Source organism: Zea mays, chromosome 8 (genome assembly GCF_902167145.1).
Source record: "Zea mays cultivar B73 chromosome 8, Zm-B73-REFERENCE-NAM-5.0, whole genome shotgun sequence".
In the NCBI taxonomy this organism is placed as follows: Eukaryota; Viridiplantae; Streptophyta; class Magnoliopsida; order Poales; family Poaceae; genus Zea; species Zea mays.
This window is the reverse complement of record NC_050103.1, coordinates 57,186,494-57,202,905: the sequence shown is the minus strand read 5'-3', so window position 1 is coordinate 57,202,905 and position 16,412 is coordinate 57,186,494. Positions and strand designations below refer to the sequence as shown.

Sequence of the window (16,412 nt, the reverse complement as noted above, 5' to 3'; positions counted from 1 at the left end):
TCTTAGAGAAAGAGTTTCTCAAAAGAGAGAAAAGTAAACAAAAGGTGTATCTTGAAGAAGTTCAGGATGAGCCAATGGGACAAGATTCAACAAGCGATGCTAATGTAGCAGAACAAGTTGAGACGTCTATGGCAAGAGAAACACCACCACAACCACGAAGGTCAGCAAGGCTTCGCGAGGCACGAGAAGAAGTGCTATTGTTGGGCAATGGGGAAGTGTTGTTGTTAGACAACGACGAACCTGCAACATATTCAGAAGCGATGATGGACCCAGATTCCGAGAAATGGCATGTCGCCATGAGATCCGAGATAGATTCCATGGGAGAAAATCAAGTTTGGAACTTGGTTGACCCGCCTGATGGTGTTAGACCTATAGAATGCAAATGGATCTATAAGAAGAAGAAAGACATGGATGGAAATGTTCACATCTATAAGGCTCGACTTGTTGCAAAGGGTTTTCGACAAGTTCAAGGAGTTGACTATGACGAGACATTCTCGCCAGTAGCGATGCTTAAATCTATTCGGATCATTCTAGCTATTGCCGCATATTTCGATTATGAGATTTGGCAGATGGATGTCAAAACAGCTTTCCTTAATGGAAACCTTGATGAGGACGTGTATATGATACAGCCCGAGGGTTTTGTCGATCCGATCAATGCTGGAAAGATATGCAAACTTCAGAAATCCATTTATGGGTTGAAGCAAGCATCTCAGAGTTGGAACATTCGTTTTGATGAAGTGATCAAAGGGCTTGGTTTTCATCAGAATGAAGAAGAAGCTTGTGTTTACAAGAAGGAAAGTGGGAGCGCTGTTGTATTTCTGATCTTGTATGTGGATGACATATTATTGATTGGGAATGACATTCCTATGCTGGAGTCCGTCAAGGCTTCACTGAAAAAGAGTTTTTCTATGAAGGACTTAGGGAAAGCAGCATATATTTTGGGCATAAGGATCTATAGAGATAGGTCGAAGAGGCTTATAGGATTAAGTCAAGATACGTACATTGACAAGGTTTTGAAACGGTTCAACATGGAACAGTCCAAGAAAGGTTTCATACCTATGTCACATGGTAAACACCTTAGCCAGATGCAATGTCCTGCGACGGCTAATGAGCGAGAGCGCATGAGTAAGGTACCATACGCCTCAGCGATTGGATCAATCATGTATGCCATGATAAGTACACGCCCAGATGTTTCATACGCTATAAGTGCTACGAGTAGATACCAGGCTGATCCAGGTGAGGATCACTGGACAGCGGTAAAAGGCATTCTTAAGTACTTAAGAAGGACTAAAGATATGTTCCTGGTATATGGGGGTAAGGAGGAGCTCGTTGTAACTGGTTACACCGATGCTAGCTTCCAAACTGACCCAGACGAGTTAAAATCGCAATCAGGTTTTGTGTTCACAATAAATGGTGGTGCTGTTAGTTGGAAGAGTTCCAAACAGGAGACTGTGACTGATTCTACAACAGAAGCCGAGTACATTGCAGCTTCTGAATCTGCGAAGGAAGGTGTTTGGATAAGAAAGTTCCTCATCGAGCTTGGTGTGTTTCCTAATGCATCTAGCCCATTGAACCTCTACTGTGACAACAATGGGGCTATTGCGCAAGCTAAGGAGCCAAGGAACCACCAGAAAAACAAACACGTACTGCGGAAGTTTTACCTCATACGGGAATTCATTAGGCGGGGTGAGATAAAGATATGCAAAATACATACGGATTTGAATGTTGCTGATCCTTTGACAAAACCTCTTCCACAACCTAAGCATGAGGCACACGTGAGATCTATGGGTATTAGATATCTTCTAGATTAACTCTAGTGCAAGTGGGAGACTGTTAGAAATATGCCCTAGAGATAATCATAGAGATGAGCATATTTCTTTGTATCCATGATATATATATTGCTTAATTGAATATCCATGGAAGGCACCTTGTATTGATTAGCAATTATGTGAATTGTTTGTGAGATTCTTTACTTATATGGTTATTCTAAATGATGTCCCTAGTCAGAGTCGATGACTAGCACATGTATTAGTTGATGACTACATTTCACAAGTCATGAACATGGAGATGTTAAACTAATAATGTTGGCGCATGTATGACATGAGGCTGGACCGACCCAACGTGAGATATTGTAATAAAGTTCTCTTCTTGCAACATGAATACTGTATCCTTAGACCTGAGATTGTCGCATGTTCTCAAGATGTGAATTGACTTACTTAGGGACTATCAAACGCTATCCCGTAACTGGGTAGTTATAAAGGTAGTTTTGGGTTTGTCAGGAAGCATGCTATGAGGCATGGTCAGTCAAGATGGAATTTGTCCCTCTCTTTGTGAGAGAGATATCTCTGGGCCCCTCGAGTGATTGGATCAAGAAATGCATGGCCGTGCTAGGGTTAAGAGTTAACCATTGAAAGGATTCCAATTCACAGTATCGAGAAAGAGAGGTCAGCTTAGAGCCAGACCAAATATCGTGAGACAAAGGGAACAGCATGTGCTTAATGTCGCAATGGTTCGTCTGATATGATCTTTACGTACACATAGGAGTTGACATGTCTTGCTAGAGGCCGCTGTCAATTATTGGGCCAAGTAAGAGTACTCGGGCTATGTCTATTTGTACGTGAACCTATAGGGTCACACACTTAAGGGGAAGGAAGCCTAATTTGGATTAGATCTGAAATTAGACTGGGCTTTAGGGTTAATGATGGGCCTCGGCGTCAGAAGCCCACCATAACGCCTATATATTGAGGGGCGGGGGCGCGGTTAAGATAACCCTAATTGGCCACCAGCGAACTAACAGCCGCCGCCCACCTCTCGCCCTCGCCAAGCCGTCGTCGCGAACCTAGCAGTTCGGTACGCGGCGCTTCCTCCCTGTACGTGTGGATACCTCGGAGGTGCTACATCTGGAGCACTTGGGCGAACCGTGCGAGGACGTGAAGGACGCCGGCGACTGCACGGCACTGCTCGACGCGTTCGTCTACATCGAGACGTCTTCCGCTGCTCTGCGCGTCTAGTGGTAATTCCATGACCTATAACCGCAGTAGTTCTTGGTATTATGGGGATGAAAATTTTGTTTTGCGCTAGCGTAGCCTCCCCGTAATCCTACAGTTTGAGCCCTCACTTCGATCATGTGACACCCATCCTCACCCGCATGAAGCCGTTTCCCACCTTTGCGGAGGTGAAGAACGACCTCCTTCTCGAGGAGCTTCGCCTCTCCGCCACTCCGACCTCCGCAACCGCCACGGCGCTCTACAGCGCGCCTCGGACTGCCCCCTCTGACTCCGGGGGGTTCCTCTTCACCGCACTTCGGCCCCACCACCCTCTGGAGCTCCTCGCCAGCCTACTGTCTCCGGGGGGAGTCGCGGCCGCGGTCGCAAGAGTGGTCGCGGCGGCCAGAGCAGCTCTCCAGGTGGCTCTCAGTGGCCCTCCCTCTACAACCCGTGGACTGGCATCATCCACATGTGGCTCGGGCCATCCACGGGTGTTGCGGCCCCTCGCCCCGCCACCTCCCAACCGGTCCTCTTCGCTGCTTCCCCGCCGGCTACGCCCTCGGCTCCTCTCCGGCCTCAGCAGGGACTCCTCCCACTCCCGGGGCCTCCGTCTCAGCCTGTGTGGGGGCCCTGGACCAATGGGTTGGACGCCCAGTCTCTCGCCAGCTCCTTTTCCACGATGACGCTGGCCCCACCCACCTCGGTCTCTGACTAGGTGGCTGACTCTGGTCCCTCCTACCACACCACCCCGGACGCAGGTATCCTGTCTTCCACTTCCCCCCACCCCTCCCTTCCCTCTTCCATCGTTGTTGGAAACGACTCTGCCCTCCCCGTCACCTCAGTAGGTGCCGCTGTCCTTCCCGGTCCTTTTCGCTTAACCAATGTCCTTGTCGCCCCCAACATCATTCAAAACCTTCTTTCCGTCCGTCAATTCACTACTGACAACTCTTGTTCTATGGAATTTGACCCGTTTGGTCTGTCTGTGAAGGATCTTGCCACCAGGACCCTTCTGGCTCGGTGTGACAGCCCCGGGCCCCTCTACACGCTTCGCCTCCCTGCTTCCTCTATATCGACCTATGCCCCGCCTTTTCTCGCAGCGGCCGCCTCCTCTGTGACTTGGCATCGTCGTCTCGGCCACCCCGGGCGGGCCAAGCTCTCTCGTAGTACCTCCGTTTCTGGTTGTAGGGGATCTTTTGAGCACCTCTATCATGCTTGTCAGTTAGGTTGCCATGTTCGGCTCCCATTCCCTACCTCCTCTTCTAGGGCAGCAGGCATTTTTTATCTGATACACTATGATGTATGGACATCCCCTGTAATCAGCATTTCTGGCTATAAGTACTATTTACTCATCCTCGATGATTTCTCTCATTATTTGTGGACTTTTCCCCTACGTCAGAAATCGGACACTTTTCCCACCCTGTCTCACTTCTTCGCTTGGGTCTCTACTCAGTTCGGTAACACCATCCGGAGCATCCAGTGTGACAACGGCCGCGAGTTCAATAACAATGCGTCCCGTGATTTTTTCCTCTCTCGCGGCGTCCACCTCCGTATGTCGTGTCCCTACACGTCCCCTCAGAATGGTAGGGCCGAGCGCATGATTCGCACAGCGAACGATGTCACGCGCTCCCTGCTCTTTCAGGCTTCCCTTCCTCCTCACTACTGGGCTGAGGCCCTCACCACTGCTACCTACCTTCTCAACCGTCTTCCAACCAAGGCGGTTGCCCACCCCACTCCATACTTCGCTCTTTTTGGCATCCACCCCTCCTATGATCATCTTCGTGTCTTTGGGTGCGCTTGCTACCCTAATCTCGCTTCCACTGCCCCTCATAAATTATTGCCCCGCTCCCCTCGCTGTGTCTTCCTCGGCTACTCCCTAGACCATAAGGGGCACCGGTGTCTTGACCTCTCTTCCCACAGAGTCCCCATCTCCCGTCATGTCGTCTTCGACGAGTCGGATTTCCCCTTTTCCTCCTCTTCTTCCACTACCTCTCTCACCGACCTCGACGTGTCCCTCGGTCTCGACCCCGTGTCCCCCACTGTCGTACCACCCTTCCCTGCAGGTCCGTCCACAATGCCGACCCACGCGACCCCTCCTACGACGCTCCCCTCCGCACAGCCTTGTGCGGCCTCGACGCCCCCTACGTCGCCTCGCGTGACCCCGACGGCGCTCTCCTCCCCCGCACAGCCTCGTGAGGCCTCGACGTCCCCCGCGTCGCCTGGCGCGGCCCCCCCGGCGCCACCCTCCTCTGCACAGCCACGTGCGGCCTCGGCGTCCCCTCCGTCGCCTCACCCGGCCCCGGCATCACCCGCCGGGTCCAGTTCGGCTTCGGCATCTCCCGCATTGCCACGTGCGGCCCCGTCGTCCCGCTTCACCAACCCCATCCAGACGTACCAGCGCCGCGATCGTGGCGGTCCTCCGATCCGCCCTCGCGCCGAACCCTTGCCCTATCATCCTGTCATCATCCATCGGGATCCTCGCCACATCCACCCGATGGTCACTCGCCGCGCAGCGGGTGTCCTTCGGGCCCCTGATCGACTGATCCTCTCTGCGTCATCTTCTCCAACCCTACCTCCGGTGCCCACGACCGTCCGTGGTGCGCTTGCCGATCCACAATGGCGGCGTGCCATAGAATAGGAGTACGAGGCTCTCCAGGCGAACCACACCTGGGACCTGGTACCTCGTCCCCATGGCGCCAACGTGGTCACCGGGAAATGGATCTTCAAGCTGAAGTTGCACGCCGATGGGTCCCTGGAGCGGTACAAGGCTCGCTATGTGCTCCGGGGCTTCACTCAACGTCCCGGGGTTGACTACGACGAGACTTTCAGTCCAGTGGTCAAACCTGCCACCGTCCGGACTGTCCTGACTCTCGCTCTGTCCCGGGACTGCCCGGTACACCAGCTTGACGTGAAGAACGCCTTTCTCCACGGCACCCTGACGGAAACAGTCTACTGCACTCAACCTGTTGGGTTTGTCGATCCTGCTCACCCCGACATGGTCTGCAAGCTCAACAAGTCCCTCTACGGCCTCAAGCAGGCCCCCCGGGCTTGGTACAGTCGCTTCGCCACTTTCTTGTGTTCGCAGGGTTTCGTCGAAGCCAAGTCGGACACGTCTTTGTTCCTCCTCCGTCGCGGCCCTGACACTGCCTACCTCCTTCTCTACGTCGACGATATAGTGCTCACCGCCTCCTCTCCTGGGCTCCTGCGTCGCATCATCTCCTGTCTCCAACAGGAGTTCGCGATGAAGGACCTGGGAGCGCTCCACCACTTCCTAGGGGTCACCGTCGAGCGTCGTCCCCAGGGCCTGTTTCTTCACCAGCGGCAGTACCCCGTCGACCTCCTTGAGCGCGCTGGAATGGCCGAGTGTAAGCCCTGCGCAACCCGGTTGGATACGCAGGGCAAGGTCTCCGCAGCCGTCCCCCCGGTCGCCGATCCGACCGGCTACCGGAGTACTGTCGGGGCCCTTCAGTACCTCATCTTCACCAGGCCCGACATCGCCTACGCCGTCCAGCAGGTGTGCCTCCACATGCACGACCCTCGGGAACCGCACCTCTCCGCGATGAAGCAAATCCTGCGGTACTTGCGTGGCACCCTTGACTTCGGCCTCCTTCTACACTGGTCCTCGACCACCGAGCTTCGTGTCTACACCGATGCCGACTGGGCGGGCTGTCCCGACACGCGCCGATCCACCTCGGGGTATGTCGTGTTCCTCGGGGATAGCCTCGTCTCCTGGTCGTCGAAGCGCCAGCCGGTCGTCTCCCGCTCCAGCGCCGAGGCCGAGTATCGGGCCGTGGCCAACGGCGTGGCTGAGGCAGCCTGGCTCCGTCAGCTGCTCCAAGAGCTCCACAGTCCACTGGCCACAAGCACCCTGGTCTTCTGCGACAACGTCAGCGCCGTCTACCTCTGCACCAACCCCGTCCAGCACCAGCGCACGAAACATGTCGAGATCGATCTTCACATCGTCCGGGAACGGATCGCCTGTGGAGCTGTTCGTGTCCTTCACGTCCCGACCACCTCCCAATTCGCCGACGTCTTCACCAAGGGGCTCCCGACGATGGTGTTTACGGAGTTTCGGTCCAGTCTCAACATCTGCAGTGGCTAGTGTTTCGCCTGCGGGGGGTGTTAGAGTGTTCATGGGCCTGGCCCATTAGGGTCTCTATGTTACCTGTACTGTAGCTAGGGTTAGGGTTTACTGTACCAGTCACTCTCTCTCATGTTAGAGTGTTCATTGGCCTGGCCCATTAGGGTCTCTATGTTACCTGTACTGTAGCTAGGGTTAGGGTCTACTGTACCAGTCACTCTCTCACTATTGGCTCAGGGTAGATGCAGAAATTTTTTGTCTCCATTTTATTGTTAAAAATGTCTGCTATACATATTTAACAAAATGCATCGAGTATGTGATGTGATAGAATGTACGTTGCAACAATGGGACATAAGCACATAACTAACACCAACAAGCCACTTGACTACTTCCAAAAGAATGGAACATTTCATGCATGTAATAAAAAACTAGACCGGCCTAGGAGGAACTAGGTGGCATAAGATTAGAAACTAGTCGGTTGCCCGTGTATTACTACGGACTACGGTATCTATATTCAAAATATTTACAATATCTATTATTTGTTGAACACAAATGGTTGTGAGCTCTAGTGGTTAGAACCTGGGCGTCGGAGGGGAGAGGGCGATGGTTCAAACCCTAGCACTGCGCTCGTTTTTGGACTTTTATTTTGCTTGTTGCACTCATTGGAGGAGATGACACACAAAGGGAGAAACTCCCACTTAAATATAGTAGAGAAATAGGCACCTAAATTTGTCTTTATGGCGACTTGAACCTAGGTGGTATGGGTACATGTAATACATTGACAACCTTGACCAACTGAGCTATAGCTCATGCAATAGTTTTATAAATTCCCATTTCCACCTCCCCTCTCCCAGTGATAAAATTAATAGCAGGTCTTTTTTTCTCAATACGCAAGTGAATGCATAACATTATATTAAGAAAAAAGGAGTTTAGGTGACTCATATGACCTCTAAAGGGGCACGACATGTACAACAGAAAACATTGAAAAGGAACTGAGAAACGACCAAAAGCAAGAGGTCTAATGGATAGGAAAATGCTTTCTAATGCATTAGCTATATTTTTTTATGTGTATCACAATGTAATGCATGTAAGTAGCGAAATTCTTATTCTCATCGAGAGGATGACACTATAAGTTGGGGCAATTTTTCTGGTTTACTTCTCACTCAATATCATACCAACCTGAGGGGTTGGAGTTACATATTTATAGCTAGCCAAGGCAGCCAAACATATAGTAAGATGCTGGTCTAAGATGCCATGTAAGATGTTGCCCCAGATGTTGTCCTCTAAGATGATGTCCTAGATATTGTCTTAGATGTTGTTCTCTAAGATGCTATCCTAGATGTTCTCCTCCAACATGCACCACGAAGACCACAAAGACTTATTTCATCATTCTTCCCCTAAGTCTTGTATATCGTCTTATGAAAAAGTTGGACCATCTCGGACTTGGAGCAAAGCTTAAGGAACTTGATCCTCCTAAGGGGCTTGGTGAACAGGTCCACAAGTTGATCTTTGGTGCCGATGTAGCGAGCATTGACGCTCCCTTCCACCAAGGAGTCTCGGATGAAGTGGTACCTCATCTGGATGTGCTTGCTCCATTCATGGAAGACTGGGTTCTTTGTCAGGACCAGAGCGGACTGGTTGTTTGCCTGTCCTGTGGGGGATAGATATCCCCCGTGTCCACTAGAAGACGAAAACCCTGCTTGGGGCCACAAGCCAGTCGCCCCGCAAGGTCGCCGCATCGTGGGCCGGGCAAAGACTACAGTCGAAATGGGCCGACCCAAGAAGGCGATGGGCTCCCGTCCAGATCGTTCGCGGGATAAGGCATGATCCCGTGGAAGTTGCTCGTTTTTCCCGCGCCCGACGTCCTCAAACGCCGGGGATAGCTCGGAACGGAGCCACCGGGTTTTCCTCGGGATAAGCAAAGACTGTTCGCTATCAGCATGTGCGCAGGGAGTGCCCTATGGTCGTGTATATAAGGCCTAGGGGGAACCCCATCATTTTCATCTCAATTAGCACCTCTCCATTCGAGAGACACCACATGTAAACACACCACGCATACAAAGCCATCCCAAGCGTATTACGCCCCTCAAAGCGGCCGAACAAACAGAAAATCGCCCGACTCTCTTTCTCGTGCTTTCGGCACGAACCATCGAGTTACAATCAGCGACATCGTCCTACCCAAAAGCACCACGAGGGTATCCCCGGGTGTGCGGTCGGACACTAAACACCGACATGTCCACCCTAAGTTCCACCGCTCCAATGTCTCTGCCTAGGAGGTCACCAAAGCAGTCGAGCAAGCCAGAGCGCCTAAGTCGAAGCGGTGGAGGCCACTATATACGCAGTCTCACAGCTGGATATGGCCACCACCTGCTGCTTGATCGACTGCCAGCTAACAGGCACTTGTTGAGGAAGAAGAGAATCTCGCTCATGCTCTTGCTGGTGATGATGTCGCCGACGTGATCATTATCATTGTACCCGACAAGGTGTGTTTCTCCAGGGCACCTCGTGTAGTAGAGAGCATGGTCGAGAGTCCCCGCAACATAGCGGATGATCGTCTTCACGGTCTACGCGTGCTCCATCGTTGGTCGCTGCAGGAACAGACTAACTTAGTCAAAGGAGTATGCCAAGTCCGATCGTGTGTGGACAAGGTAGTGAAGGCTACCCACAAGACGTTAGTACTACGTAGTGTCCACCTCTGTCGTGTTGTCGTAGCTCAGCTTCAGCCTCTCCTCTGTCGGAGTGAGAGCTAGGTTGCAGTTGGTGAGCCCAGCCAGCTCAACGATGCGCTTGGCGTAGGCGGTCTGTCGAAGCGTGATCCCGAAGTCGCCCTGATCCACAAGTAGGAGAGAGGCCCTAGGTCACTCATCCGGAAGGTGGCCTTCATCTCTTCCTTGAACGTTGCCACCTCCACATCCTTAGTGCTGGAGATCACCAAGTCGTCGATGTACAAACCCACCAGCAGGGTGTTTCCTCCTTTGACCCGCCGGTAGATGGCCGCCTCGTGCGGGCTTGACCTGAAGCCCATCCCCTTGAGCGTGGAGTCCAACTTGGCATTCCACGCCCTCGGTGTCTGCCACAAGCCATAGAGGGCCTTGTGCAGGTGCAACACCTTGCACTCCTTGCTAGGGATTGCAAAACCTAATGGCTAGTGCACATAGACCTTCTTTAAGTATCGTTAAGAAACGCCGACTTGACATCCATGTGGCGAACCCGCCAACCTTCCTGGGCTGCCAGTGCAAGGAGTCGCACAAATTCCATCCATGTCACGGGAGCGAAGGCGTCATCGAAGTCGATCCCCTCCTGCTGCAAGAAACTGTGTGCCACAAAACGAGCCTTGTGCTTGACGATGGCGCCGGCTTCATCCCATTTCAGCTTAAACAACAACTTAAGGGTGATGGCGCGGTGACCACGAGGGAGGTCAGCAAGCTCCTAGGTGTGGTCCGTCTCAACCATGTCCATCTCTAACTGCATCACCGCATGCCATGCCGCATGTTTCTTAGCCTCCGCGAAAGACCAAGGCTCACCCTCATCGCACGCAAGATGCAACTACGCCTCCAGATTGCAAGGCACTAGGCCCGGCACCGGCTAGTCACCGAGAAGGTCCTCCATTGCACGATACCGCAACGACTGGTCGTTATGGTATGTGTCGATGCACTCCCCGTTGTGGGAGAGCAGGGTAAAGAACTCCACCAAGTCGTGCTCGACACGAGCTAATGTCAGAGTGGACGTGCCCGGAGGGATGACCGTCTGTGCTGGAGTGCGTGGTGGCGAAGAGCTCAATGCAACTGAAGTCCTAGCTAGAGAACGTGGCACTGGAGTTAGTGGAGTCTCTGGAACTGGGGTAGACGTGCTCGTTCAAGGGCGAAACCAACTTCAAATTTATGGTGGTGCACTGCTAAGTCTATGGTGGTAAATTTTTTTCTTACCATGTTGCACTAGCACCAGGGAAGCTCAACATAGCTTTGCCCCTATGCTCGGTGAAGAGCTGCCTACTCCCCTCAGCTCCCTCAAAGTGGATGTACTCAACGGTGAAGTCATCGACGTTGGAGTCGAGTCGTCGTCCACCGCCTTATACCATGCCCATCCTCGCCCTTCATCAAACACCACGTCGTGTGCACACGCTGTGTTCCTAGGTCAACGATGTGATAGGCCTTTGAGCCCTCCACATAGCCAATGAACCCCCCTGAGGTGCTCCTATCGTCGATTTTGCCAATATGGCCCAGCTCTTTGGTGAACGCTAGGCAGCCAAAAACCTGTAGGTGAGAGACCACTGGCTTGCGCCCATGCCAAGCCTCGTACGGCATCCTCCCGTTGAGAACCTTCGTGGGTGAGCAGTTGAGGATGTAGACCACCATCATCACCGCCTCTCCTCATAAGACAGCCAGCATTCCCCTCTGCTTGAGGAGAGCCCGAGCCATCCCCACAACCGTCTAGTTGTGCCGCTCGACGACATCGTTCTGCTGCAGGCTATACGACGCGGAGTAGTGGCGATGAACGCTCTCATCCGCACAGTACGACGCAGACTCGGCCACCATGAATTCGTCGTCATTGTCGGTGCGCAGCACGCGCAGCTTGCACCCGCACTCCGCTTCCGCAGTGACCTGCGCGCACCTGATGGCGTTCGCAGCCTCTCCCTTGCTGTCGAGGACCATCACCCACATATAGTGGGAGAGGTCATCGACGAGCAGCAAGAAGTAGCGTCATCCTCCTGGTGTGGTCGGTGTTACCGAGCCACACAAGTCCCCATGCATGAGCTCAAGCCGCTCCTTGGCTCGAAAGCTCGACTACCTGGGAAAGGAAATCCACATCTACTTCGTCAACTCGTAGATATCGCAGAACTGCTCCACGTGCTCGAGGCACGGCAAGCCTCGTATGATCTTCTTGGCACTGAGCCGCTTTAGGGCCTTGAAGTGAAGGTTCCCAAAATGCTCGTGCCACTGCCACGCCTCATCATCCTAACAAGCAGCAAGGCAGAGGGGTTGTGCTACCTACACATTGATGTAGAGTCGATTGGGGCTCCTAGGTACCTTGGCAAGAAGGCGACGAGAGCGTGCCAGTGGCATGAGCGTTTCGGGCACCTTCACTTCGAGGCCCTGAAGTAGCTCAATGCCAAGGAGATAGTACGAGGCCTACCGTGCCTTGACCATGTGGAGCAGTTCTGTGACATCTGCGTGTTGACGAAGCAGAGGCAGCTCCCCTTTCCTCAGCACTCGATCTTCCAAGCAAGGAGAAGCTCGAGCCCGTGCACGGGAACTTGTGTGGCCCGGTGAAACCAGCCACACCAGGAAGCCGATGCTACTTCTTGATGCTCGTCGATGACCTCTCCCACTACATGTGGGTGATGGTCCTTGACAGCAAAGGAGGTTGTGAACGCCATCAGGCGCGCGCAGGTCGCTGCGAAAGTGGAGTACGACCGAAGCTACACGTGATGCGCACCTACAACGGTGGCGAATTCATGGTAGCTGAGTTCGCGTCATACTGTGCAGATGAGGGCGTTCAGCGCCACTACTCCACGTCGTATAGCCCGCAGCAGAACGACGACGTCAAGCGACGCAACTAGACTCAAAAGTCTTACTCTCATCGAGAGGATGACACTAGAAGTTGGGGCAATTTTTCTGGTTTACTTCTCACTCAACGCGATACCAATCCAAGGGATTGGAGTTACATATTTATAGCTGACCATGGCAGCCAAGCATATGCTTACATGCTAGTCTAAGATATTGTCCTAGATGTTGTCCTCTAAGATGTTTTCCTAAATGTTGTCCTCCCACATGCACTACAGACAGTGGCGGACCCATGATTTGAACTTAGAATAGTCGAGGACAAAAAAAATTGACATGTAATACCGTGTATAATTCAGTACCACATATATCTAATATCTAGCACTTCGATACATGATTAGAAATAAGCAAAATGTCATATAATACATTTAATTCATCAAATTAGGTTGAAAGTTACATAGTTTTGTTTCTTTGGACTTAAACATTAATGAATAATTTGTTTTTGACCAAATTCTAGGATAGTCGGAGGCCTATCCAAAAAACCCTTTGGGTCTGCCCCTGACCACGGACCACAAGGACTTATTCCAGCAATGCATCGATGATCAAAGTGTATCAAGTCTTGATGAGCCTATTTCAGACCAGGAAGTCTGGAACGCCATCAGGGGATTACCTAATGATAAGGCCCCTGGTCCTGATGGGTTCACTAATCATTTTTACCAATCTTGCTGGACTATTATCAAGGTGGATCTTATGGTTGTAGTCTCTGCTGTTTGGAGCAGAAAGTTCAACAAATTTGGCTTGCTAAACACGGCCTACACCACTCTAATTTCAAAGCAAGATAAGGCTGATCAAGTAAGGTTTTAGGATGATCGTTCTTGTGCATAGTGCTGCAAAGTTGATTACAAATTTTTGGCCAATAGGCTGAGCCCAAGGTTGAATGATATGGTCTCTCCCATTTAGAGTGCCTTTATTAAGGACCGTTTTATTCAGGATAATTTCATGTTAGTACAACAAACTGCCAGATTATTTCACCAGTAGAAGAAGGTTCGTCTTCTCCTATCTCCTAAAACTTGATATTACCAAGGCTTTTGATTCAGTACCTTGGCCTTTTGTCATTGAAGTTATGAGACAACCTAGTTTTGGACAAACCTCTGGACATCATTTGCGGGCTGCTATCCTCCTATAGCACTCAGGTGATGCTTAATGGTATTCCAGGAGATTCGATTGTGCATAGGAGAGGGCTCCGGCAAGGGAATCCACTCTCCATGCTATTTATCTTAATTATGGATGTTCTTGGCCTACTATTTTCTAGAGCTGAGCAGGCAGGGCTGCTCATGGATCTTTCTCCTAGAGCCCACCTCCATCGTGTGTCTATGTATGCAGATGATGTGGCGCTCTTTTTGCGTCCATCTACTGTGGATATTACTACTACTCTTGATATTTTAAATCTATTTGGTGAAGCTTCAGGACTCCGCAACAATGATCAGAAGTCTAATGTTTATCGTATTCAATGTGTGGATGATGATTTGGATGTGGTTTAGAGCCTTCTCCCATGTGATATCTCGATCTTTCCTTGCCGATACCTCGGACTGCCATTGTCCCTGAAGAATCTCACCAAGGATCAGTTACAGCCTAATGTGGATAGGATTGCAGACCAACTCCCGGGATGGAAAGCAGATTTGATGACAAGGGCTGGTAGATGAGTGCAAGTACAATATGTGCTTACCGGGATGCTTATTTTATCTTGCTATGGCTATTAATATCCCCCTTGGGCTAACAAGACTATTGACAAAATTAGAAAAGGTTTTCTTTGGAGAGGACGTCCTAAAGTCAAGGGAGGGCACTTTTTGGTTGCATGGGGCAGGGTATGTAGGCCTCTCCAGCTGGGCGGACTTGGTATCTCTAGTCTCAAAGAGCACAGTTGGGCTCTGCGCATGCGTTGGTTGTGGCTCTAGAAAACTGAACCTGGCCAGCCCTGGTGTAGTTGACCAATCCAGGTGACGGACAAAGCACGGGCCTTTTTCTCGACGGTGCTACGTTCGGAAGATGGGAATGGGGCACATACTTTGTTTTGGACTGATAAATGGGTTTATGGGCAGAAAATTGCTGATCTACCACCCAGATTATTTGAGACCATTCCAAAATGAATTACTAGTAGAACGGTTCAGGAGGCCTTCACAAATAGAAGATGGATTTTGGACATCATTGGAGCTCTATCTGTTGGGGTCTTAGTGGATTATCTTCATCTTTGGAATCTGTTTTCAGATTTTGTGTAGCAGCCCAATGTGGAATATAAACATATTTTTAGTATTGTTGCTAATGGGGTTTATTCGGCTAAAGCTGCCTATGAAGGATTGTTTACGAGCTCTGTTTTCTTCGGTCACTATGAAAGAATTTGGGGAACTTGGGCCCCCTACAAATGCTACTTCTTCCTTTGGCTCACAGCCCTAAATAGGTGCTATACAGCAGATAGGTTGGTAAGAGGGAGCTGGACCACCCAGAGAGGTGTCCTTTATGTGATCAGGCTTCTGAAACCTTGAACCACATAGTGGTATCCTGTGTTTTCGCAAGGGAGTTTTGATTCCTGCTGCTGCAACAATTTAGACTGCACAGTCTTGCCCCTACCATTGGTGCAGTTTCATTTATAGGATGGTGAGAGCAGGCTGCGAAAGTCAATGGAGATCTTTCTATGAAAGGTCTTATTTCTCTTATTGTCTTGGGTGCCTAGATTCTTTGGAAACACCGAAATAGATGTGTCTTTGATGGAATATCTCCTAATATTCCTGCATCTCTCAGGCAAGGGAGGAACAACATTTATGGGAAATGGCTGGAGCTAAAGGACTCTCCTTTCTTGCAGCCACCAATCTTGGTTCTTAGCTACTGCTAGATGTTGTGGTGTATTTGTTCGTAGCTTGCGTTATGGAAAGTTTCATGTATCTATGTTTTAGACCTCCTTAGGAGGAGTTCCTTATAACTGGGTCCATTTTGGACTATTCCTATTTTCTTCTTAATATAATGATGTGCTAGTCTCCTACATGTTTGAGAGAAAAAAAAGAAACACAAGTTTAATTGATGTTAATAATACCTCTGCAGCCTCTGCAGTAGAAGAAAGATACTGATAGTAATAACGACGAAGGGCATCAGGAACACAAGCTGAACTGTTTGGCCAAACATCAAGGTCTTGATCAGGAACCTGTAATTGAGATGATTGAGGATATGAGCCTCGGATAAGGAAATGCCCCCTCTGTTCAGAAATATTTGATGATTTTAAATTAGTGATCAAAATTTCATTAGTTCTGACCACCAATATACATAGAACAATTTTGATTGGTCATATCAAAACAGTGCCATCCCTCACTAGGTTTGCTCTATGATAGATACTGGTATAAAAATGGGAAATATCAATGTCCATGAAAATTTAAGAAAAAAATCACAAGCTAATACATTGAGGGAAGTTGCAACAGTAAGGGAAAAGGTACTATATACCTCCTCAATGAATGTCATAACAGCAAGTCGATACCCTGCCAAAAGCAAGTATTCTTTTACAGCGCAATTAAGATCTTTTCGTTCATTATCCTTTAGAGGGCCTAATGCTGAAATTTTCACATCCCAATTTTCTTGTTGCCTAGTATATCCTTCGCGTATAGAAGCACCCAAAAGGAGCCCTGTATACCGAATGTGTGAATCATGTCAAGCAAACTGTGGTTCTAAACAAATTTAGCACTTATATATGCTCATGACAGTAACACAAACGAATATAAGCACATTTTACAAGGTCTAATATTGACTTTAATTGTATCAAAGCATTTTTATGTTGGTGCATTTCATGTATACTGCAATTTCATG

At 50.2% G+C, this 16,412-nt stretch overlaps 1 protein-coding gene across 2 annotated transcripts in view; it reads right to left on the bottom strand.

Moving 5' to 3' along the window:
* LOC103635221 (RAB11-binding protein RELCH homolog) overlaps positions 1–16,412 on the bottom strand; it is a 55,543-nt gene that overhangs the window by 28,393 nt on the left and 10,738 nt on the right. For both annotated transcript variants that reach the window (XM_008657735.4, XM_008657737.4), the window contains exons 3-4: positions 16,053–16,231; positions 15,652–15,759 (exon numbers count right to left, since the gene is read on the bottom strand). In XM_008657735.4, the coding sequence (XP_008655957.1) occupies positions 15,652–15,759; positions 16,053–16,231 (287 nt within the window). The remainder of the gene's footprint in view (positions 1–15,651; positions 15,760–16,052; positions 16,232–16,412) is intronic.